This window comes from Microcaecilia unicolor, chromosome 1 (genome assembly GCF_901765095.1).
Source record: "Microcaecilia unicolor chromosome 1, aMicUni1.1, whole genome shotgun sequence".
In the NCBI taxonomy this organism is placed as follows: Eukaryota; Metazoa; Chordata; class Amphibia; order Gymnophiona; family Siphonopidae; genus Microcaecilia; species Microcaecilia unicolor.
The window spans coordinates 629,781,101-629,807,753 of NC_044031.1; the positions used below are offsets into that span (position 1 = coordinate 629,781,101).

Genomic DNA, 26,653 nt, shown 5'->3' on the forward strand with positions numbered 1-26,653 from the left:
CAGTTCAAGCTTCTTCCAATTTTCCAAAGTCCGACGGAGCAACATGTTCTTTAAGATGGCGATGATGAAAGGTCAAAGGGATTTTAGATTCCAACGTCAATACTGTGTCCAATTTCTCATATATTTCCCCAGTTAAATGAGTCTTGTCAAACATGGCAATATAATGCTGCAGCTGTAGGTAGGAAAATGCATTCCTGTGTGACAAATGGAATTCAGATCATAATGTTTCAAAAGGCTTTAGAGAGCCATCCTGCAACTGCACCTGATGTAAGAACTATATTCCATGGGTGAGGGATACAATGCTTCATGTACAGGTGTTTGAGATGCTTTGTTGGATGTGTTTATTTAAAAAATGTTCAATAAAAAATTAAAAAAAAGAACTATATTCCTTTAGATTCCCAACAGACAAAACACATAGAATCTATTCCAGGCGGGAACGCTCTATTATGACAGATTGGCAATAATGGTGTAAATGTTGGATTATTATTGTGAAATTTGCAAAGCCAGTGCCATGTGGCTCATAGAGGTCTATAGAGAACATAGTCCTTTGGTATACTAGGCAAACATGCAGAAGGTGCATGCAAATAATAACTGTAGTAAAAATGAAAGTCAAAAGTAGCGTGATCAACATGACACTTCCATAACACCGGGAAGATGAATGGTAAAAAACAAGATACTTTATTAATAAATAAGACTGTACAGCACATTCCCCAATATCACTGATTCCAACGAGGTACAGGTGAAGTATTCTGATTTCCGAAAACAGTCGTAAAGGTACCGCATTCCGCTTCTAATAGTAAGATAGTGCAGGTTGAGGAGCCCCAGTCTCCCCCCCCCCCCCCATTCCTGAGGTATTACTGCTATCTTAATGGGAACCCTGGGGCGCTTCCTCTGACATACGTATTTCTGCAGAGCAGAGTACAGCATCTTTTCTTCCTTAACCCTCAGATATAATGGCAACATATTGAATAAACTTATACACCCCAAAAGGGAGGTTGCACAAAGTATTCCTCAGACTGCTCAGGGGAAAACACCATGTCTGCCTTATACATAGCAGCATAGTAGTCTACAAATGTGCAAGCAGTTTCTTTCACCTGGGAGGTATGCGTACTGTCCGCTCTCTTTAACATAAGCACTGGTTGTTTACTTTGCCAAGACTTAAGCATGTGGGCGAGCAATATCCCCGGTTTATTCCCAAAATGATAGAAACGATATTTATACCCCATCTTTTTGAGTTCTAGAATGTAGCAAGGAATTAAGAGATGCCTGGGTAGCTAGGTAAATCTCTTTGTGCTGCAGTTGGACTCCATGCATACATCCTTCTAGCCTTACCAAGAGCTTTCTCTAAAGTGCAGTGGCGTAGCCAGAAGGCAATTTTTGGGTGTGTCAACAGGTTGGATGGGTGGGCACTAGTCATGTGCTGGTAAATGTTTAACAGGCTCTCTCCCCGGTCCACCTCTGCACGCCCCCGTCCACTTCTGCGCCTCCCCTCAAAATTGCAGAGGTGGCTATAGCCTGGGAGAGAGCCTGGTTGGGGGGGGGGGGGGGGGAATGCATTACTCTCTCTAGGAAAAAAAAATTAAATGATCCCAGGTTCCAATCTAATTCATGTTTAATGTGGGATAAAATGCCATAAATAAGTAAATAAATATAAACTTTTAATGTTGAGCACCTGATTCTCAAAGTGGACATATTCCAAACACTGTAATGAAAATAAAATTATTTTTCTACCTTTGTTGTCTGGTGACTTTGTTTTTCTGATCTCTGATCATGCTGGTCCAGTATCTGATTCTGCTGCTATCTATCCTCTTAACTCCGTTTCCAGGGCTTCCTTTCCATTTATTTCTTTACTTTCCGCCTTTCTTCTTCATTTCTTGCCCTACATCCGTAAGTAAAAGCTGGGTCCTCCGCAGACTTGACTGTCCAGTGGATCCAGCTTCTGTCTATTTTCTTCATCCATGTGCAGTTTTTCTCCTCTCTTCCTTTTCCCTCATCTCATCTCCTTCCTCACTCCTCCCTCTCCTCCATCCATGTCCAGCATTTCTTCTCTCTCCCTTCCCTCTCCTCCATCCATGTCCAGCATTTCTTCTCTCTCCCTTCCCTCTCCTCCATCCATGTCCAGCATTTCTTCTCTCTCCCTTCCCTCTCCTCCATCCATGTCCAGCAACCTTCCTCTCCCCCCTACCCTCCCCTCCATCCATCCATGTCCAGCAACCTTCCTCTCTCCCCTGCCCTCCCCTTCATCCATCCATGTCCAGCAACCTTCCTCTCTCCCCTGCCCTCCCCTCCATCCATCCATGTTCAGCAACCTTCCTCTCTCCCCTGCCCTCCCCTCCATCCATCCATGTCCAGCAACCTTCCTCTCTCCCCTGCCCTCCCCTTCATCCATCCATGTCCAGCAACCTTCCTCTCTCCCCTGCCCTCCCCTCCATCCATCCATGTCCAGCAACCTTCCTCTCTCCCCTGCCCTCCCCTCCATCCATCCATGTCCAGCAACCTTCCTCTCTCCCCTGCCCTCCCCTCCATCCACCCATGTCCAGCAACCTTCCTCTCTCCCCTGGCTTCCCCTCCATCCACCCATGTCCAGTGATTCTCTTCTCTCCCCTGTCCGTCCGTCCCTCCAGCCACCCATACCCAGCGATTCTCTTCTCTCCCCTGTCCGTCCGTCCCTCCAGCCACCCATACCCAGCGATTCTCTTCTCTCCCCTGTCCGTCCGTCCCTCCAGCCACCCATACCCAGCGATTCTCTTCTCTCCCCTGTCCGTCCGTCCCTCCAGCCACCCATACCCAGCGATTCTCTTCTCTCCCCTGCCTTCCCTCCAGCCACCCATACCCAGTGATTCTCTCCTCTCTCCCCTGATTACCTCCGTCGAAGTGGCCGCGTTATTGAAAGCTTTGCCCGTCTCTAGCCTTCCCTTCATTTGTTCCCTCAGAGTCCCGCCCGCGCGGAGAGAGGAAATGACGATAGAAGGCGTGACTCTGATGGAACGAACGAAGGGAAGGCTCGATGGGCAGGGCTTTCGATGACGCGGACGCTTCGACGGAGGTAAAAAAAGATTTAAACCCCGGGCGAGGGGATGTTGGGTGTGCTGGCCTGGAGGGAAAGTGACTGGGCCTGGGCACACCAGGGGGAATGGGGGGGGGGGGGGGGTATGGAAGCCATTGTTGGTTTAGATATGGAGAAAGCGTTTGATAGCATTTCTTAGCAATACCAGTTTTGGGTGATAGGGAAATAAGGATTGCAGAGTGTTTATTGACTAGATCTTAGCTCTTTATACACTACCAAAGCCGCAGCTGTTGGTTAATAGTAAGCTGACTGAGAGTTTACTTTACAACGGGGGACACAATAAGGGTGTCCCTTGTTTCCAGTGCTATTTTTGTTGGCTATTGAGTCTTTGGACATTAAGATTCATCATAGTGACCAGTTGCGGGGTATTCTTGTGTGGGGATGGAGACTCAAATTAATCTTTTCACAGATAATATACTGCTATAGGACTTGGCCCAAACTGTTCTGACAAATTTCCATCTAGTGTCAAATCAACCCTTTTTAGGGAAGGTTCTGACAAATGCTATTTAGTGACACCTTAGTATCATACCACAAATCTGGTTGCTGATAGGGTAAAGATCTTGTTTGTAAATAGGTGTTTGCCCCTGATAGTGATATTCCTTGTATTCAGATAGCTACCTTTGTACAACGAATTGAATAGCTGCCCTTAGTCTTAGAGTACATTATTGATTGCATATGTTCCTCACTGGATATAAGGCATTTCTGAATCGAGCTGTCTCCCCTCTCACCATTGCTTCTTTCCTTCATTGGATGATGTTTTTTTTAGGTGTTTGTGAGCTTACATTAAACTGAATCTTGTTTTTATTCTGCAGGGTGCTTTCCCTGAGAGTCTGGGGATATTTCTCTATACTTTGAACCTCGGCACAATCCTTTGTGCTCCTGTTCTTGTTGTGTTCATGGTTACCTCTATTACTTCAGGTAAATAACACACTGCTGTACAAAGATCTTTCACATATACTTTCTTGAAGTGTTCAAGTCTAGCTACTCTCCACTTGCCTCTGACCCTGTATAGATTACTTTATCAATTTTGCTTCTGTGCTAAACGAGTTATATTTTTAAAGAGAGGTGGCAGTATTTCTAGTAAAAACTTTGCCAAGCTAATTGCTTTTACCACATTCTTTGGCAACAAATTCCAGAGTGCAGAAATACTTTCTCCAATTTGTTTTATATTTACTACTTACTAGCTTCATTGTATGCTTCCGTGATTCTAAGCGTGCTGGTATAAACCATTAGGTATAGCTAATACAGATAATAAATAATTTATGTTGGTAACAATAAACAGGAAGATGGTGAACTTGGGGTGGGGGGGGTGGGGTTAGGACTGACTGGGAGCCAAGTATTAAAGTACCTGCATATATTTCCAGAATACTGCAAATATTGTTCTGAGTAATATGGTGTATTATTTCAGTGCATTGCTTTGCATTTATTTTGGCACATAATTCCCTGAATTGTATTCAGTGTGCATATTATCCATCAGTAACAGAGGTACTAGGGGAGGCAGCTGCAACAGAGCGACAGTGAAGGAATACTTTCCTGCTGTGTTCAGAAGTGCCCCACTGACCCTTTTTACTGTTGATGTAGTGTCACCCTCCCCCCATCCTAAGGATTTTAACTTGCCCTGCCATGCCTCGTCCTGCCCTACTCCACTTTAGCCTCCCCAAATATGAGTTGCTGACCGCCTATGCTACTATATATGCACCTTGATGGCTTAGACAGATTACCTGCCCTTTCTTCCCTAGATTTCCAACATATTTAAATGGACAGCACTACAAGTTATTTTTAGCTTCTCTTTGGGTAACTGAAAAACCCACCAGCTACTGATCTTGCAGTTAAGACCAGTGGTCAGACTTATTGCAAGTCATTTCATCCAGATTCTAGCATTTCTTGTGTTTGCCTCTGCATCATTGCACCATGGGGTAAAGATATTATATCAGGAAGGAGTTGTGTATTGAATGTGTTTCCTCTCTATCCCTTACAGTGGGCTCTGTGTTTGCACTGGGCATTTACACTATTCTCTTCCTCAAATTATACTCTTACAAAGATGTGAACAAATGGTGCCGAGAGAAGAGAAAAGCCAAGGTTAAGGCCTTAGCACGCTCAATGTCGGGTAAGTTTTGCCACCTCTTATTATAAGCTACTGAGCTGATCAAAGTGTACAAGGCAGAAAGAAAACATGACAGAGTAGCATAGTAAGTGACGACAGAATGATCCATCCAGTCTGCCCAACTGTCACATTCATTATCAATTCAAGATTAAATCAACAATGAATGTGATATTATGTATTTGATCATGATCTTTCTTTGGTGTTTCTGGGTGATCAAACTACTGGAGTTACCGTAAAAGCCCACTCCAGCCTGTCCGAATCCATCTTGTCATTTGCAGGACACAGACTGTAAGTCTGCCTGGCATACTCTTCAAATTCCAAATTATTGGAGTTTCCGTTTAAGCTCTCTCCGGCTCATTCTAAACTGGACCGCTATGTGCGGGACTCGGACATACAAGCCAGCCTAGCACAGGCCTTAGTTGATGTAGCCAGAGTCCCCATCTAAGCACTACTTGACATGCAAACACATATGCAACCCAAGTTTTGTCTTTTATATCATTCATTTTCTAATTAGAGGTCCTCTGTGTTCATCCCATGCCTTTTTGAATTCCGTCACAGTTTTTTTTTTTCCACCACCTCCCTCGGGAATTCATTCCAGGCATCCAACACTCTCTCCGTGAAAAAGAATTTTCTGACATTACTCCTAAGTCTACCAACCTCAATTCATGTCCTCTTGTTTTACCACTTTCCCTTCTCTGGAAAATATTTGTTTCTATATTAATGCCTTTCAAGTATTTAAACATCTGTATCATATATCCCCTGTCCCTCCTCTCCTCTAGGGTATGCATATTCAGGTCTTCCAGTCTCTTGGAGTGGAGGAGTGGCCTAGTGGTTAGTGCAGTGGACTTTGATCCTAGGGAACTGAGTTCAATTCCCACTTCAGCTCCTTGTGACTCTGGGCAAGTCACTTAACCCTCCATTGCCCCTGGTACAAAATAAGTACCTGAATATATGTACTATGTTTCCCATATTCTTATGAAGTTATAACTGTATATGCCATTCTGTGGTGGTGACCCCACAATGGAGCAATGTAAGCCACATTGAACCTGTAAATGTGTGGGAAAATGTGGGATACAAATGCAATAAATAAATAAATAAATAAACCGCTTTGAATGTTGTTGCAAAAATCTCAGTAAAAGGTGTTACATCAAGTCCCATTTCCCTTCTCCCCCTTCCCTTCTCATATGTCCTTTGGCACAATCCCAATATCATTTTCTTGTGTTCCTCTGGACTGCATCAAGTCTTCTTACATCTTTAGCAAGATACGGCCTCCAAAACTGAACACAATACTCCAGGTGGGGCCTCAACACCTCCTTTCTTCTGCTGGTTATACTTCTCTCTATACAACCTAGCATCCTTCTGGCTACAGCCACCACCTTGTCACACTGTTTTGTTGCCTTCAGATCCTCAGATACTATCACCCCAAGATTCCCCTCTTCCTGTCCGTGCAGATCAGCCTCTCACTGCCTAACATGCACATTTCCCTTGGATTTCTACTCCCAGTGCATCACTCTGCACTTCTTTGCATTTAATTTTAATTGCCAAACATTCAACCATTCTTCCAGCTTTTGCAGATCCTTCTTCATGTTTTCCACTCCCTCCGTAGTGTCCACTCTGTTATCATCCGCAAAAAGGCAAACCTTACCTTCTAACCTTTTGGCAATGTCACTCACAAATATATTGAACAGAATTGACCCCAGCACCAATCCTTGAGGCACTCTACTACTCACCTTTCCTTCCTCCAAGTGAATTCCATTAACCAGTACCCTCTGGCATCTGTCCATCAGCCAGTTCCTAATCCAGTTCACCACTTTGGAGTTCTAGCTTCAGCCTGCCAAGTTTATTCAAGAGCCTCCTATGAGGAACCGTGTCAAAAGCTTTGCTGAAATCTAAGTAGATTACATCTAGCGCATGTCCTTCATCCAGTTCTCTGGTCACCCAGTCAAAGAATTCAGTCAGATTTGTTTGGCATGATTTACCTTTGGTAAAACCATGTTGTCTCGGATCTTTTAACCTATTGGATTTCAAGTAGTATTCAGAGAGTTTAGGACCTGCTCATTGTCTAATGCTTTACACTATCAAACTGGATATGTTGCTTATGGCCATAAGTGACACCAGCTTCTTCTTTGGCATTTGGAGCACTTTCCAGCTAGTGACCACAGGGCCTCAGACAGGGATGGAGAGTCACATGTATTGATAATATCTAGTGACTGAAGAAAAAGCAGTATTATTTGTAGATTGATTAGGGACCTGTATTCTGCAAGCTACAGAAGCCCTGCTGAGACCTGGGTGGGAGAAGATAAGGTGGTCTTTGTAAAAAGTAACTTGCTGTTGAGAGAGGTGAGAGCACAGGATGACTCGCTGCTTGGAGCTAGATGGGAGTGTAGAGAGAGAGAGAGCGAGCACACGCAGGCAAAGAAATTACTGCCCAACACAACAGCAATAGGACTGCATTGTGTTTCCTAGAATGCATGGGTAACCTACGCAAAATGGCAATTACCTAGTGGTTAGGGTGGTGAACTTTGGTCCTGGGGAACTGAGGAACTGAGTTCAATTCCCACTTCAGGCACAGGCAGCTCCTTGTGACTCTGGGCAAGTCACTTAACCCTCCATTGCCCCATGTAAGCCACATTGAGCCTGCCATGAGTGGGAATGCGCGGGGTACAAATGTAACAAAAAAAAATTACAGCTCAGAACAGCAAAAAAAGCACTTTGTTAGTCTGCATGAAGTGAAAGACAGGAGTACAACTAGGTTGGGTGACAGACAAGGAGGAAGGGATCCCTAAGAATTTCTGTGGGCACCTACCCAAAGCTGGACAGATTGGATGAGCCATTTTGGTCTTTATGTTCTACAAATTACACTTTGTCCGCTAACTATTGGCATCAAGTATATATTTTTTTCTTTTTGGTGGAGGAAAGACTCAGTAAAACTAGTGCTACTGTTATAGCGTAGCAACTATATGCCATATCATTAGTCAGAAAACCTCCCCCTTCCTATATTTGTCCTTTTTAAAAATTATTAATATTCAGTTTTTACATTTTATCCAATATAACTTGTCTGAGCTTCAAAAATAGATATTAGTAACTTAGCTTTGGTGAATGAAAAAGGCTGTGTTCAGCTTAACCAAGGGTTTAACATTATATTCAGCCTGGCATACTCTCAACAGAGCCCCTCTGTTTCACTAGATACTGCTTCATCAGTAGCTGCCGGCTTTCAGCTTAGCGTCTTTAAGAGTGTGTTCAATGCTATGTTGCTTTTCTAGAAATATAAAATGTAATACATTAGTGCCTCAATATTAAAAATGTCGTGCACTGGCCTTCATACTGCTTGCGGGCTCCACTCATGTCTCAGTCACCAAAGATTTATTAATTTAAAAATGGTACCGCTTTTATTTTGAGCCGCCATTCCATAGCATCCCACAGATGAATCCAGAAACAGGTGGGTTATGTCCTTCTACCAGCAGGTGGAGAGAGAGAGAACTTCAGAGGTTTACTATATGTGGACCTGTGCATCCATCTTCTCAGTATTCTCTCTATCTCAGCAGGTAGATGGACATATCCTGTGCAGTTCTCAGGATTGAGACTGACTCCTAGCCTGTTCCCTTGCGTTTAATTGAACTTGGGGTTCATGGCTATGCTTGACCACTATGGAGTACACCAGGTTCCCCCCTTTCTCTACCACACTTCTGCATTCCAATCCCTGGCCCTCAAACTTGGATGTTGAGACCTTGGAATCCTTAGATTTGCTGGAAGGTGTCTCTCGCATCTTGCTGGCTTCCAGGAAAGACTCCACTAAGAGGTGCTACTCGTTTTAAGTAGAGAAGGTTTGCCATCTGGTGTGAGGGCAAAACCTTAGATCCCCTCACTTGCACTACACAAAAACTGCTTGAGTACCTCCTGTACATCTGAGTCTGGTTTAAAAACCAACTCTGTAAGGGTTCATCTAAGTGCAATTAGTGCTTATCACCGTGTAGGAGGTAAGGCCATCTCTGTACAGCCTCTAGTTTGCTTCATGAGAGGTTCACTATTGACAAAGCCTGTATCAAACCTCCAACTGTGTCATGGGATCTCAGTGTTGTCCTCACTTAGCTGTTGAAAGCTCCTTTCTAGCCACTTGATTCCTGTTATCTGACCTGGAAAGTTGTTTTTTTTGGTGACGCTCACTTCAGCTCGAAAAGTCAGTGAGCTTCAGTTAAGTTTCACCACAATAGAGTAGTTCTTTCTTAAGGTAGTGTCTGAGTTCAATCTTAATCATTCAGTTGTTGTGCCAGCATTTTTCCCAAAACCACATGCCCATCCTAGCAAGTGCACTACATATCTTAGATTTCAAGCAAGCCTTAGCCTTCTATCTGGAGTGGACTAAAGCCCATAGACAATCCACCCAGCTTTTTATTTCTTTTGACCCAAGCCAGATGGGGGTAGCCATCGGCAAACACACACTTTCTAATTGGCTAACATATTGCATTTCCTTTACTTATGCCCAGGTTGGGCTGACTCTAGAGCAGTAGCTCTCAACCTGTCTGTTGTTGTGACACACCTGGCAGATAATATTCATGTACGTGAAACACTGAAGGTAAAGGGTAATGGATTTGATACATTGCCTTTCTGTTGTATAACCAAAGCAGTTTACATATATTATATGCAAGTACTTTCTTTGATCCTGGTGGACTCACAGTCTACGTTTTGTACCTGGAGCAATGGAGGGTTAGGTGACATGCCTTGGGTCACAGGGAGCTGCACTGGGAATTGAACCCGGTTCCCTATTATCTCACCCACAGCAGGACAAAAAAGCTAAACATTTCATTGTTGACACTTTGTTTAGGGTGAATTTGCCTACCGTTCAATCCCATGTCAAAAAACTGGATACAACACTGAAGAAACAGTGTGTTTTAAGCCTGTAAAATGTATTGGATACTTTCCTGTCTTAATTCTGAAGTGCATTTCTCTAGTTTGGCCAGCAGGTGGTACATGTTTTATGTTAAAGCTGTTACAGAAAAGTAAATACCTTCTTTTAGTTTCACTCAGTGAAGAAGTAAATCTATAGTACTGAGAGCAGTATACTTTTAAATCTTGTTGACTGGGCTCTGATTGGCCTGGAGTTTAAAATTACCCAGCAGTTGCTGTCTGTTGCTTCAGTTTCAGCCTGGGAGAAGAGAGAGAGAGATCTCTTTGCTGAAGCTCTGTGAATAGCTATATGCCCTGATCTTCCCAGGTACTTCTAGGAAGTAAGCACATTGTTATCTAGTGTTATAATTGATCCATATGTAGTTATCTGTTATTGTTTGCTGATTGCACATTTGTTTTTGTTCATTGTTAACGTTTGGCAATTAAAATTCAATGCGAAGAAATGCAAAGTGATGCACTTAGGGAGTAGAAATCTAGGGGAGAGTCTGATAGGTACGGACGGGGAGAGGGATCTTGGGGTAATAGTATCTGAGGATCTGAAGGCGACGAAACAGTGTGACAAGGCGGTGGCTGTAGCTAGAAGATTGCTAGGCTGTATAGAGAGAGGTGTGACCAGCAGAAGAAAAGAGGTTTTAATACCCCTGTATAAGACGTTGGTGAGGCCCCACCTGGAGTATTGTGTTCAGTTTTGGAGGCCGTATCTTGTGAAGGATGTTAAAAAAAATGGAAGCGGTGCAAAGAAAAGCTACGAGAATGGTATGGGATTTGCATTACAAGACGTATGAGGAGAGACTTGTTGACCTGAACATGTATATCCTGGAGGAAAGGAGAAACGGGTAATATGATACAGACTTTCAAATATTTGAAAGGTATTAATCCGCAAACGAACCTTTTCCGGAGATGGGAAGGCGGTAGAACGAGAGGACATGAAATGAGATTGAAGGGGGGCAGACTCAAGAAAAATGTCAGGAAGTATTTTTTCACGGAGAGAGTGGTGGATGCTTGGAATGCCCTCCCGCGGGAGGTGGTGGAGATGAAAACGGTAACAGAATTCAAACATGCGTGGGATAAACATAAAGGAATCTTGCTCAGAAGGAAGGGATCCCCAGAAGCTTAGCCAAGACTGCGAGGCAGAGCTGGTGGTAGGAGGCGGGGCTGGTGGTTGGGAGGCAGGGCTAGTGCGGGGCACACTTATACGGTCTGTGTCCTGACAATGGCAGATACAAATCAAGGTAAGGTATACACAAAAAGTAGCACACGTGAAATTATCTTGTTGGGCAGACTGGATGGGGAGGGGAAATGGGACTTGATATACCGCCTTTCTGAGGTTTTTGCAACTACATTCAAAGCGGTTTACATATATGCAGGTACTTATTTTGTACCAGGGGCAATTGAGGATTAAGTGACTTGCCCAGAGTCACAAGGAGCTGCAGTGGGAATTGAACTCAGTTCCCCAGGATCAATGTCCACTGCACTAACCACTAAGCTACTCCTTCACGGATGGACCGTGCAGGTCTTTTTCTGCCGTCATCTACTATGTTACAATGCTTTGTTCAATTTTAAGACAAACAATTTTGTTTGTTGACTCTGATGTCTGGCCTGATAAAGAATCCTGGTGGTTTGTGTGTTTGGTCTGTGAGTGTTTTCTGGGAACTGTGGGACCACTGGGATTGTGGCCTCCAGTAACCTAGAAACCACTAGGGAATAATTTGAGAGCAGGAGTCGCCCAGAGGCGGTTGTGACCCAGTCGGTGGGAGGAGGGCGCTAGTGTAGAGCACAAGTGGCAGGTGCAGGCTGACCTGAGCTATGCTGGGGATGGACCTTCTAAATGGTTGTGGAGTAACCCCAGGCAGGTGGCTAGGTGTTTCTTGAAAAACACATCAGTCTCAAATTTCTCACTTGTCATACAAAAGAAATATATATTCAAATTGTGATGTCACCTCAGTAACAGCAACACAAAATTCATCCACTACCAGACACTGTGAATTAACAAAATATACTACTCAAACTATGAAGCAACAGAAATTGACAGAAGACTTGCCACATTTCTAGTTGGGCTGGTGTAAGTAGTTATCTTTGGGTGTAATAAGAACATAACAGTAGCCATACTGAGTCAGACCAATGGTCCATCAAGCCCAGTATCCTGTTTTCAACAGTGGCCAAGCCAGATCACAAGTACCTGGCAGAAACCCAAATCGTGGCAACACTCCATGCTACCAATCCACAGGGCAAGCAGTTGCTTCCCAATATGTGTCTCAGTAGCAGCCTATGGACTTTTCCTCCAGGAACTTGTCCAAACGTTTTTTTTAAACATCCTCTGGCAAAGAGCTCCAGAACTTAACTATTCGTTGAGTGAAAAAATATTTCCTCCTATTTGTTTTAAAAGTATTTCCATGTAACTTCCTTGAGTGTCCCCTAGTCTTTGAACTTTTGAAATGAGTAAAAAAATCGATTTACTTTTACTCGTTCTACACCACTCAAGATTTTGTAGACCTCAATCACATCTCCCTTCATCTGTCTCTTTTCCAAGCTGAAGAGCCCTAACCTCTTTAGCCTTTCCTCATACAAAAGGAATTCATGCCTTTTATCATTTTGGTCACTCTTCTTGAAGCCTTTTCTAATTCCGCTATAACTTTTTTGACATACAGCGACCAGAACTGAACGTAGTACTCAAGGTGAGGTCGCACTATGGAGCGATACAGAAGCATTATATTATTTTTGGTCTTATTCACCATCCTTTTCCTAATAATTCCTAGCATCCTGGGAAAAAGAAGGCCCACTTATAGGGATTTCAAGAACTTGACTCTCAGGATCTTGACTTTCAGGATCTCTGGTCTCCTCAGCTTGCTGGCGCAGATAGCTTCTAAGGGAAAGCACATGCTTGTTGTCTACAGTTTAGAAACATCTCCCAACTTGGAGCACACCATTGTGTCCCAACACACTGGTTGAGAATCACTTCTCTAGAGGATCATGTCAAGGCTCATAATGTCAGAGCCATGGCTTGAGGTCAGCCTCCATAGAGGAGATTGCAAAGCTGCAACGTGGTCATCTGTCCACACATTAACATCTCATTACTGCATTGAGCAGGATACCCAGTGTGACTGCCAGTTCGGGCGTGTAGTCCTGAAGAATTTGTTCGGTGTCTAGAATCCAACTCCCCCCCCCTCCCGGCCTAGTTTTCTTTGGTTCTATGCTCCATCTTCACAACTAGTTTGTAAATAGTTTCAGTTTAATTGACTTTCAGGCCTCAACGTTTCGAGTTCCTATTGTGCTAGCATTGTTTTCGGTGAGCCTGGTAGCTAGGGTTTCCCAACTGTGAAAATACAACTGGCCTGCTTGTCCTCGAAAAAAGCAAAGTTACTGACCTGTAGCAGGTGTTTTCCGAGGACAGCAGGCCACGTATTCTCACATATCCTTCCACCTCCCTTTAGAGTTGTATTCTTTAGCTATTTTATATGACTGAGGGCCCAGCGCTCATGCATCGGGTGGGAAGGTACCAGCATATGCATGGTAGGATGCTACTAGAAAGTTATACAGTAAACTTGCTAGTCGGCATCCGCACTGGGCTCTGTCGGATGATGTCACCCAGCTGTGAGAATACTTGGCCTGCTGTCCTCAGAGAATATCTGCTACAGGTGAGTAACTTCTGCTATACATTTGTAAAGTGCTTCCTACACCTGGTAGTGCTAGACAAATGATAATACCACCACCAATGGCCTGTATGGCACAGCTAGCAGGGAGGTCAGATCTCACTATCCATACAAGAGGCTGCACAGTTGACACTGAGCAACTTGGCTACTGGCAATACCTGGTGACCTGTGTGGCATAGCTTATCCAACCACTGTAGGATGTGTAGCTGACACAGAGAAAGGGAGGGGAGAGGAGAAGGGTAGGCAAAACTGTAGAGAGGGGCTTGGAAGGCGTTTTCACTAACATATGAAATTTATGTCGTATGTGTCTGGTACTCTCCCATTCCTGTATACTAAAACAGGGCTTCTTGGTGATGGGCACCAACAGGCGTTCTGTAGAAAGTATCTATCAGATATATCTGCTTATGTGCTCTAAGAAGAAAGTTGAATTACATAGTTTGTTGATCCTAGAAAATGGATCAGTTTACAGTCCTGTGGATCAGTGTTGAAAATCACTGTACTGAAGAGTAGGGACAGCACCAGAGTCCTTATGGTTTATTGCAGTTGATAAAACTGCCTTTTTATACAGTGAATCATGGCGATGTTCAAAATTAAAAATTACAGAAAAGAACTCCATTAAAATAACTGGAAAGAACACACCCATACAATAAAACAGTACAATTCCTTTCCTTTTATTTATTTGTATTTATACTGGCTTTTATGCTTTGCAGAAACTCAGGTTAGCCCGTCCATATTTTGATAGTGCTACTCGTCGTGTTAGACAATGGAAATGTGGTCTACTTGAGGATTGCCCATTATTAACTAAAGAGACTAAGAACGTTGCAAAATGCTGCCTGGCATTAGGCTGTTGGGAGGGGTAGGCTGAAGGGCGCATGTTGCACCTCTTTATGTCCATTACTATTGGCTCCCTGTGGAGTTCAGGCCATTATATAAGATTTTGTTATTGGCGCATAAAGCTTTGCATGGAGGTAAATCAGCTTATCTGGTTTTCTTACTGTGGTTTTTTTTTTTAAATTATCTTGTTTATTGTCATGGTATACAGAATATAGAACAGAGACAAGAATTATAATATTCATAACATATTACACATATCTGTCTATGGGCTGTTTGTAGTACATCTGATACAAAGTTTTATATTCCCCCACCCCACCTAATACTATCCCTCCTCCCCCTCCCCTACCTTCTCCCCTTTACACAGTCTCAGCCGAAACATTATTCACCTCTCCTTCTCATTTCTACAGTTTCTAAGTTGGTCGCAGTTTTTAAGAGTTTAAGATTCTACTTCGTGCAGTCGGAGTGAGTGACTCCCAGAATGGTAGCCAAGTTGCACAAAATAAGTCACCTTTGCGAGAGGCCAAGTCAGCTATTCCAGCTCGTTCCAAAGCGCAGAGGTGTGTCATTGCCTACCTCCAGTGTGCTATCAAAGGGCCTTTCTGTTCTAGCCACAGCTGTAGAATCGCTTTTTTTGCCATCAAGGTTGTGCGTTGGAGGAAACCCTTTAGCCCTCGAGGTTTTGCGCTTGCGGTGTGAAAATAATCAAATAGCTGTTTTGAGGAGGGTTGTCATGTGATTTTATATAATCTCGACATGTGTTGAGCCAGGTCTCTCCAGAAAGTTTGGATCACGGCACAGTTCCAAAACATATGGCCCAGATGGGCGTCCTCACTTGTACATCGAGGACTAAGAACGTTGCAAAATGCTGCCTGGCATTAGGCTGTTGGGAGGGGTAGGCTGAAGGGCGCATGTTGCACCTCTTTATGTCCATTACTATTGGCTCCCTGTGGAGTTCAGGCCACCTCTCCCTCCACTAGTCCGTTCCCCTCTCTCTCCTTCCCTTTCCTCCTTTCCTGAAGTTACTATTGAGGAAACTACACTTCTCCTTTCTTCCTCAAAATGTACCACCTGTTCCTCTGATCCCATTCCCACCCACCTTCTTAATGCCATCTCTCCTGCTCTTATTCCTTTTATCTGTCACATTCTCAACCTCTCACTTTCCACTGCGACTGTCCCTGCTGCCTTTAAACATGCTGTGGTCACACTTCTCCTTAAGAAGCCTTCACTCGACCCTACTTGTCCCTCTAATTACCGACCCATCTCCCTCCTTCCTTTTCTCTCCAAATTACTTGAGCGTGCTGTTCACCGCCGCTGCCTTGATTTTCTCTCCTCACATGCTATTCTTGACCCACTACAATGTGGTTTTCGCCCTCTCCACTCAACCGAAACTGCGCTTACTAAAGTCTCCAATGACCTATTACTGGCTAAATCCAGAGGTCAATATTCCATCCTCATTCTTCTTGATCTTTCCGCTGCTTTTGACACTGTCGATCACAGCATACTTCTCGATACCCTGTCCTCACTTGGATTCCAGGGCTCTGTCCTTTCCTGGTTCTCTTCCTACCTCTCCCTCCGCACCTTTAGTGTTCACTCTGGTGGATCCTCTTCTACTTCTATCCCTCTGCCTGTCAGCATACCTCAGGGTTCTGTTCTTGGTCCCCTCCTCTTTTCTATCTACACTTCTTCCCTTGGTTCATTAATCTCATCCCATGGCTTTTCCTACCATCTCTATGCTGATGACTCCCAAATCTACCTTTCTACCCCTGATATCTCACCTTGCATCCAAACCAAAGTTTCAGCGTGCTTGTCTGACATTGCTGTCTGGATGTCTCAACGCCACCTGAAATTAAATATGACCAAAACCGAGCTTCTCATTTTCCCCCACAAACCCACCTCCCTGCTCCCCCCATTTTCTATTTCTGTTGATGGCTCTCTCATTCTCCCTGTCTCCTCAGCTCGAAACCTTGGGGTCATCTTTGACTCTTCTCTCTCCTTCTCTGCTCATATCCAGCAGATTGCCAAGACCTGTCGTTTCTTTCTTTACAACATCCATAAAATCCGCCCCTTTCTTTCCGAGCACTCTACCAAAACCCTCATCCACACCCTTGTCACCTCTCGTTTAGACTACTGCAATCTGCTTCTTGCTGGCCTCCCACTTAGTCACCTCTCCCCTCTCCAGTCGGTTCAAAACTCTGCTGCCCGTCTCGTCTTCCGCCAGGGTCGCTTTACTCATACTACCCCTCTCCTCAAGACCCTTCACTGGCTCCCTATCCGTTTTCGCATCCTGTTCAAACTTCTTCTACTAACCTATAAATGTACTCACTCTGCTGCTCCCCAGTATCTCTCCACACTCGTCCTTCCCTATACCCCTTCCCGTGCACTCCGCTCCATGGATAACTCCTTCTTATCTGTTCCCTTCTCCACTACTGCCAACTCCAGACTTCGCACCTTCTGTCTTGCTGCACCCTATGCCTGGAATAAACTTCCTGAGCCCCTACGTCTTGCCCCATCCTTGGCCACCTTTAAATCTAGACTGAAAGCCCACCTCTTTAACATTGCTTTTGACTCGTAACCACTTGTAACCACTCACCTCCACCTACCCTCCTCTCTCCCTTCCCGTTCACATTAATTGATTTGATTTGCTTACTTTATTTATTTTTTGTCTATTAGATTGTAAGCTCTTTGAGCAGGGACTGTCTTTCTTCTATGTTTGTGCAGTGCTGCGTACGCCTTGTAGCGCTATAGAAATGCTAAATAGTAGTAGTAGTAGAGGACATTTACTATCCTGTCGTAGGGTAGCTCGATAGGCTCTGTGCGGTGATATGTGGAGCCGTAACAAGAATTTATAGTTTATCTCCCACCAGCTGACATTTTCCGTGAGATGGTACGTGGCTTGTAAACATGTTTCTATTTGAGTAGATGTGAGTCCCAAGCCCAGTTCCAAATTCCACCCGTTGTGCCACTTTGGAGAAATCATGCTTAGGTGTGAGGTCTCTCAGGTGACTGTGGAAATATTTTAAGGGCGTTCTTTGCTGAGCTTCTAGGTCCATTAGCTCACTTAGGTATTCCCACACTTCCGTTGTCAACCCTTGGGCATTTAAGGAGTTAACATAGTGTCTCAATTGATAATAGGCAAATCTGTCAGTGTCTTTTATACCAAAGTCTTCACGCAACTTCTCAAATGTTTTTATAGCTCCCTGCTCTGTGAGGACATGAAAAAGATATTGTATACCCCGGGTGGACCACCTGTGAAAGGTCGCAGAGGAGTCCCCCACTGGGAAGGCCAAATTACCCGCGATGGGGAGGAGTGGGGACATCTCAGGGTTCAAACCACGATTCGATTCCTGCACAACCACCCCCATGCCCGGCGGAGAGGACGCAAAATTGCTGTGAAGTATCCTAAAGCAGGAACTCTCCTTGCCGGCGCATGCAGCCAATATGCGAAATGTAATGGTTTGAGTCTCGCCGTTTCTGCTATTGTGCAAGAGAAAAAATTCTTCCCTCGGAACCAATCTGATAGGTGTCTTACGCAACTCGCCTGCGCGAATAAACGTAAATTTAACAAGCCTAACCCACCCTTCTCCCTGGGTAACATCAGTGTTGTTAGTGGGATTCGTGCTCACTTGCCCTGCCAGCTAAAGCCAGATATTTGTTTGTTTAGCTATTTCTCATTTTTCCCAGTAAGCCACAGAGGGATGGTCTGACATATATAAATCCACTTAGGGAACAAAATCATATTGTTTAGGGCTGTGCGTCCCGAGAGTGACAGGGGTAACCATTTCCATCTTTGAAAAGCCTCACTCATTTGGCTTTTTAACCCCTTCATGTTAAGACACGTGAGTTGTGCTAAGTCTATGGGAATGTATACTCCTAGGTATTTTACCGTGTCTTTTCCCCAACAAAGTGGGAATTCCCCTTCCCAGCTGTGCTGTGTTGTTGTTTGTGTGGGAAGCACCATTGATTTTTGATGATTCAACGAAAACCCAGAAATAAAACCAAATTCGTCAACAGCAGATACTACTACTACTACTACTTAACATTTCTAGAGCGCTACTAGGGTAACGCAGCGCTGTACAGTTTAACAAAGAAGGACAGTCTCTGCTTGAAGGAGCTTACAATCTAAAGGACGAAATGTCAAGTTGGGGCAGTCAAGATTTCCTGAATAGAGGTGTAGTGGTTAGGTGCCGAAGGCGACATTGAAGAGGTGGGCTTTGAGCAAGGATTTGAAGATGGGCAGGGAGGGGGCCTAGCGTATGTAACTGATTAAGAGAGTTCTGGGTTTTGGTAAGAGTGAGAAATAAATCGTCAGCAATGGCCAGGACCTTTACGTGTTGTCCCGGTAGGGAAACTCCTGTTATGTCCAGATCTTTTAATATTGTTCTCAGTAAGGGTTCCAGATAAAATAGAAACAAAATGGGTGAAAGAGGGCACCCCTGCCTTGGCCCTCTACCGACCTCTAGACTCTGTGTTGTGTGACCATTTATGAGAAGGGGCACCTTGGGTCCATTGTATAAAGATTTTATAACTTGTAAGTACCAGCCTTCCAAGCCCACATATTCCAATACTTGAAATAAGTATTGCCAGTTTACTTTATCAAAAGCCTTCTCTGCGTTGAGGCTGACTAAAATAAGTTGTTCTTTGTTAGTTTGACATTCAGTGCTGGAGAGGAGAACCTTACGTATGTTCTGTACCACATTCCTTCCTTTCACAAAGCCCACTTGGTGATCTCCTATTACTGTTGCAACATGGGGCATCAAACGGTCCGCCAGGACCCATGCCAATATCTTTATGTCGATGTTTAATAGGGAGATTGGTCGGCACGATTCTACCCTAGTAGATTCTACCCCTAGTTACCAAGTTAATGGAGAGTATGGTCAACATCCAGCTCAACAAATTCATGACTGCTTTCGATATCCTCCACCACTCTGTCTGGTTTCCGAGCTCAATATAGCACTGAGACTGTCCTGGTTACCCTCTTATCTAACTTCAAACGAGAACTATCCGTTGGACGGAAGGTTTTACTGCTACAATTTGACATGTCTAGTGCCTTTGATATGGTGGACCATGACATCTTACTTCATCTGCTGGATTCAATTGGCATAGGGGGTCCTGTCTTACATTGGTTTGAGGGTTTTTTAACAACAAGAACTTACCAGGTCACAGTGAACTCGGTCACTTCTGATCCGTGGAAGGCCTCCTGTGGGGTTCCGCAGGGCTCTCCACTTTCACCTGCCTTGTTCAATATTATGTTGATGCTTTTAGCTGCTGCTCTTGCAAAACTGGACCTCAACCCTTTCATCTATGCCGATGATATTACAGTCTACATTCCCTTTCACACCACCGTGTTGGAAATTGTCCACCTCATTGATGCCTGCTTCTCCTCCATAGAACACTGGGCTCAGGTCTTCCGTTTCAAATTAAACAAGGACAAAACCCAGTGTCTTATCCTCTCGTCCACCCACACCCCAGTAAATGACACAGTGCTCCCAGTACTGGGCTCTGCCCTTCCGATTGCCACCAGCCTACGGCTTTTAGGAGTGCAACTGGACACACACCTCCAGCTGGACAATCATGTGCACTTGGTCTCCAAAAAAATGTTTCATGCCATGTGGAGGCTTCGGCGTATAAGATACTTCCTTACTAGAGATTTGTTCCGCACACTTGTCCACTGGCTTGTCCTCTCCCACTTGGACTATTGCAGCGGAATTTATGCAGGTTGCCAGCCCTCACTATTGAAAAAGTTCCAAACAGTTCAGTACACTGCCGCGAGACTCATCCTAAGAGAACGACGCTTTGCACATGCCGAACCCTTGCGTTTCAAATTACACTGGCTGCCTGTACAGGAGCGCATTGCCTTTAAGCTCTGCTCCTTGACCCATAAAATCATCTATGGGCTTGCCCCGGAGTAAATGCACCCCTTGATCGACCTCCCACCCAGGAACGCCAATCCTGCTGCTCGTTCTTACCTTCATCTGCACTTCCCAAATTGTAAGGGTGTCAAGTACAAGAAGATCTTCGCCTTGTCCTTCCGCTACTGGAGCCCTAAGCACTGGAATGCTCTTCCGCAACACCTCAAAACTCAAGCAGACCACGCCCTCTTTAAGAAGTTGTTGAAGACATACTTCTTTGCCAAGACCTACCCCTCACTTTATACCGCTGACTGATACACCCCTCCTGTCTCTTACCCCGCTAGTTCACCCTGTTAGATGCTTTTCCCCCTGCTTACTCCTTGTATACTTTTCTAAGCTTCCTATTCTGTAATTTTATTTAATGTTTTGTAAGCCACATTGTACCTGCATGAGTGGGAAAATGTGGGATATAAGCGAACAATAAATAAATAAATACCCTGTCCCTTGGTCTGCCCGGTTTAGGGATTAGTGTGATTAATGCCTCATTTTCCCCTGCAGAAAAAGCCCCCCTTTCTATCACCGAGTCATAATATGCCACGAGCGGAGCACATATTTGTAGTTCTAATATTTTATAATATTCATGTGTGAATCCATCTGGACCTGGAGCGGTGCCTAAGGGAAGTGACTTAATTCCCTTCTGAATTTCGGAGGCCCTCAGTGGGCAAGCCAATTGTTCACGAGCCTCTCATGGCAAACCTGGGATACCTGCATCCTCTAAATAGTCTGTGACCGATAAGTTAGAGAGTTGTTGGTCTTCCTGGAGCATTTGTTTGAAATAATCCTGGAAGGCATCTATGATCTCCAGCTGCGCTGTGGTTTGGTGCCCTGTTGGCGCTATAATCTCTGATATGAACTGACGGGGTGTCCCTGTGCGAGCTATGTGTGCCAATAGTTTCCCCGGTTTATTCCCGAATCTTTGAAAATCATGTTTACGGGTTTGGAATCGTGACTTAGTTTTTTCTTGGATAAGCGAGTTCAATGCCGTTAACGCTGCTGTCATATTATCTCGATTAATCGTTGAAGGTATCTTTAAGTATTTTTTCTTTGCTTGTTGATATTCCTTTTCCAAGTTTATTATCCCTGCTGACAGACATTTTGAACAGGCACTTATAAAAGCTATCAGGTCACCCCGTAGTACTGCTTTGGAAGTTTCCCAAACTATTATGGGCGATGTACAGGTAGTTGCGTTTGTTTCTGTGTAATAGTTCCATCTAGTCTGCAGATACTCTATTAATTTTGCATCTTTTTTAAAATGTCTGGAACCGCCAACTACGGGGCTGGCTCGTTCATTCCCCTATTACTAGGTCTATCCACACTGGTGCGTGATCAGATAATATCGCCATTGCCCCAGTAGTGGGGCTTTGGACTTGGAAAAACAACACTTGGGAGAGCAAGATGTAGTCTATTCTTGACCATGTGTGGTGCACTTTTGATTGTTGTGTGTAGTCCCTATTTGTAGGGTTTACTATGCGCCATGGGTCTACCAGTTCTAAGGCGGAGCATAGTTGTGGTAGAGCCCCCCTCCCCCTCACCCCTGGGTCGGTTCTGGCAGCTGAACGGTCTATTAATGGGTCCAGTACCTGATTAAAATCGCCTGCCCAGACCCAGGAAGCGTCTGTGTATTTAAATCCTAGATTCACTAACCATTGAAAAAATGGGGGGAGGGAATGGTTGTTTGTGCCATAGACCATACACAAATACATTTTTTGTCCCTGGTAATTGAGACACAATAGTAAGACTCTTCCCTTCGTGTCTTTATAGACCAACTCGGTCTGGCAGGGCAGCCCTTTTCTCAATAAAATCGCTACCCCACTCCGTTTACTTCTGGACGAGGAGTAATAACAAGAGCCCACCCATTGTTGCTGAAGTTTCATGTGTTCCTCGTCAGTTAATTTAGTCTCTTGTAAACAAGCTATGTCAGCCCGATGACGCTTTAGTTTCGTTAGTATCTTGGAACGTTTCGTTGGTGTTGATATGCCTGATACATTCCAAGATATTATCCATACCAGGGGATCACCCGTTTTTTCTCTTAATGGTTTCAATCTTTGATGTTCTTTTATTTAACCTTTTGCCCCCCCCAGGTGCCCAGACTCCCCCAGGGACACACGCCCTCCAGAGCAGAGAGCTATTTTCCATCTATTTTTACTTACACTCGTGTACCATTGTATTATCATCCAAATTTGTTTCCTATGAGAAGGTTTCTTAATCACCCTACCCTCATTCATTGCCCATTGAGCGGTGGAGTTACATTCCAATTCCCCCTTCTTCCCTCCCCCCTTTCCTTTGCCCCTTAACCATCCCACCCCTCTTCTACTCTCCCAATCTACTCCCCCTGTGCCAATTGGCATTCTACCCTATGAGATTCCCCCCCCCCCCCCCACTTACTCCACTAACGCTGCCCCACTACTGGGACAATCAGGTCAGATCTATGACGCGAGGAGTACCCCATCCCCCATCCATTTAATTAGCATTTGCATTATATTTGTAGCCCCCTTAATCGTAGCATACATGAAGCTAGTGAAACAATTATAACTTGAAGTACACAAATCAACAGAAGAACAGTTCAAGTTAAATATTGTGAGCCAAACCTGTCTGTTATTCTCCAATTAAGTCATTTACCGCATCTTGTTTGTTTTGTCCATGTCTTTGTCTAGTTTTTCTAATTTAACCAATTGCATTGCTTCCTTGGCTACCGCCACTTGAGTCTGCCCATTGTCTAGTTTCCCAGGCTCTCATCCATCAACCAAGTTGTAATTCAGGTGGGCTGTTGACTTATCCATTCAGACACAGCCTCCGGTGTGGTAAACGCTTTCCATGTTCCATTCACTAATATTTTTAAGGTAGCTGGATATTGCAACAGAAAACGATGGTGGCATTCCACTAGTTGTGTGCAGGCTGGGGTAAAGGCTCTTCTCTGCGTGGCAAGCGCTGTGGCTCCATCGAACTTTATGGTTTCTCTTTTATTTTTGTAGAGCTTCAATACCGCCGCCTTTTGTGTATAGCTGTGGAATTTTGCAATCACCACACGAGGCCGCGTTTCTCTTGTTGCTCGCGGTCCTACGCGGTGGGGCCCGTTCCAGATGTATCTTCCTGCCCTCCCCCGCCTCGGGGAACATAGCTATTAGCTATGTCTCTAAAGTATGTCGTAGCTCACTCTCTGCCACGGCTTCTGAGAATCCCACAAAGCGCAAATTGTCCCGCCGAGAGCGGTTCTCCAAATCTTCACATTTTTGCGAGCAGTCCTGGATTTGCTGCATCAGCTTTGCTAGAGACTCAGCATGGGTTTGTTGCTCATCCTCCAGCTCCGCCACCCGAGTTTCCGGCTCGCCTGTCCGTCGCGCTAGCTCCGAAGTCAGAGCCGTGATTGCAGCTAGTTGTTCCGAGAGTTGATTGACTCTCGAATCAAGAGCCTTCACAACTGCCTCTGTGAGTTCGGAGATTAGGTTGTCTCAGGTCAGAGGTGGAGGCGAGTCTGCCGAGGTTACCGGCGCCATATTGGATTCTGTTGCCTTCTGCTTATCCTCCTTTCATCTTGTAGTTTTGGATGCCTGAGACATGGCCCCTCGATTTAAATATTTGTCCATATATAGCTGATCTTTAACTATGAAAACCCGTTAATTTAGCGTTGCTGAGGGTGTTGTAGATTTCGGATGGGGTTCCGAGCCTCCGAAGCGACCTGCGTCTGCTCCCGCTCACCGCATCACGTGACCATCTTCTTACTGTGGTTTTAATTCCCTTCTGGGCCTTGAGGTCAGCTAACTCTGCCTTGTTGGCCCTTCTTAATTCACGTAATAAAAAAACTCTGGGGTTCACAAATATACGGTTTCTTCTTATATTCTCACATAAAAAATATCATAGAAACCTCACATTAATATTATTCACACCTCCATATCCCTTATATGTGAAATGGTGTATAATATTACATTAAATTATAGTGCTCAGATTGCAGTGTATGTACTACAGCCATAAAATAGCTTATGACATATCACTAGGACCCACCATCATAGCACTAACATCCCTTCCTTCCGTCCTATAGCTGATAAAATCAACTACTAAAAAATACTTAGCTTGTTATGATGTGAGTCGGGATCCTGTGAATAATCAGGCTGTTTTATCACTGACAGTCGTATTTTTGTATTTTTTTTCTTGTGTTGCAATCATCCCAGTGCTCATGTGATACGTGTTTAAAAACTTTCATGTTCTCTTAATTCATGACAGGTCCGTCTCACCATTACACGAGGCAGTGCCTTTTTTTGGCAGACTCCATATTTATGGAATCATCTTCCCCAAAATTTGTGAAAGGAAGCTTCATTAAGTAAATTTAAATCAAAACTTAAAACTTATTTCTTCTTCCAGGTGTTTGTCTCTGGTGGCACCCAGGGGCAGTCAAGATCAGAAACCTGCATACTGTGTGGAATGGTTTATTGTGTTTGATGAATTATTAGAGGATGGTTGTGTCTGGTTTGTATGTGTCTTTACTTTATTAATTGGCATTCCTTTCTTGTTCTGTTTGTGTTGCTTTGTGCACCACTCTGTCCATTTTGAAGAGTGGTTTATTAAATATTGTAAATTATTAAACTATTAACTATTAAAAGTCCAAATAACAAATTGTCTCTATGTGGCTTACAGCACATTATGCATGACATAAAATAACACGTGAGATCAATTAAGATATACAATCATTAAAAAAAACCCCACAGAAAATAGATTAAGTTGAAGATCTAGGATAACTTGATCAAAATTCCAAGTCAAGCCTCATCATAGATCATAGGGAAAGGGAAATGGGACTTGATATACTGCCTTTCTGAGGTTTTTTCAACTACATTCAAAGTGATTTACATATATTCAGGTACTTATTTTTTTTGTACAAGGGGCAATGGAGGGTTAAGTGATTTGCCCAGAGTCACAAGGAGCTGCAGTGGGAATCGAACTCAGTTCCCCAGGATCAAAGTCCACTGCACTAACCACTAGGCTACTTCTCCACTCCATAGCGTAGCATTTGGCGGGAGTATCCCTTATCTCCACTCTCTGCGATGATGCACCATTTAGACTTTCACCTCATCTACTACAAAAGTCCAAAGCAAAAAAGTGGGTTTTTAAATCTTTCAGCATGGAAATGTAAAAGGAGGTTATTCCACAGGAATGGTGCAAGAAAATAAGACACACTTTTCATAGTGGTTCTCAATATGCTTAAATCGCTTTGAATATTGGCTGGCAAATACTGAGCTTTGAGCTGTTTCCCATGCCACTGCAGAGCTTTGCCTTTTTCCCAGCATGCCATATTACTAGATTTCTTTCTTGGTATGTGTTTTCAGCTCCTGTTATCAAGGCCAATGGGGATATGGCCCACAGCGTGGTATTCTACCCTGGAAACGTGACATACAGAGGTAAGGTTGGAATCTCCACATCAGCACCCTGCTTTATTTAGAGCAGCAATAATACGCATTAATACATAGTAAAAGAATAAAATCTCACTTGGAATGGTGATAACATATTAAGAGTTCCTCCCCAATTTATTTTCAAAATGTGTTATAGGTATTAGACCACCTGGACCACTTCTTCTTTCCTTGGACTTGTTGTTTGTGCAGGTTTTCTCCTTTTCCTTTGCATTACTCAGAGCGAAGCCCCCAGATATTCAGCCAGTGATGGTCAGCATTTTTTTTTTAAACACTTAAAGTCAAGATTTTACAGGCAGGATTTTCCTTTGGTAAAGCCATGTTGCCTCAGATCCTGCAACCCGTTGGATTCTAGAAAGTTAACTATCTTTTCCTTCAGCAGCATCACCATTATTTTTCCTACCACTGACTTGAGGCTTATCAACTTGTAATTTTCACACGTCTTACCTGTCGCTGCTTTTGTGAAAAGGGACCACATCTGTTCCTCTCCAATCCTGCAGAATCTCTCCCATCTCTAAAGATCTAGTAGATAAATCCTTAAGAGGTCCTGCCAGGATTTTTCTGAACTCCCTCAGTATTCTGGGATGTATCCCATCTGGCTCCCTAACTGTTTACCTTTAGATTTTCAGGTTTATAAATGTTCTTCTCCAAGGAAAAGCAGGCCAATATATTCAGAATTGGGTAACGCAATCCTGTGTTGCCCGGTCCGGACCTTATATCAAGCATTTCACAGAGCTGTTTGAAGCATGAGACACGCTCCAGTGCGCATGCACTAGTGCCTTTCCGCC

The 26,653-nt window shown here is 44.1% G+C and overlaps 1 protein-coding gene across 1 annotated transcript in view; it reads left to right on the forward strand.

Moving 5' to 3' along the window:
- DGAT1 (diacylglycerol O-acyltransferase 1) overlaps window positions 1-26,653 on the forward strand; it is a 365,492-nt gene that overhangs the window by 131,510 nt on the left and 207,329 nt on the right. Inside the window, exons 6-8 of the mRNA XM_030220830.1 lie at window positions 3,880-3,985; window positions 5,046-5,174; window positions 25,785-25,856. Coding sequence (XP_030076690.1) covers window positions 3,880-3,985; window positions 5,046-5,174; window positions 25,785-25,856 — 307 coding nt within the window. The remainder of the gene's footprint in view (window positions 1-3,879; window positions 3,986-5,045; window positions 5,175-25,784; window positions 25,857-26,653) is intronic.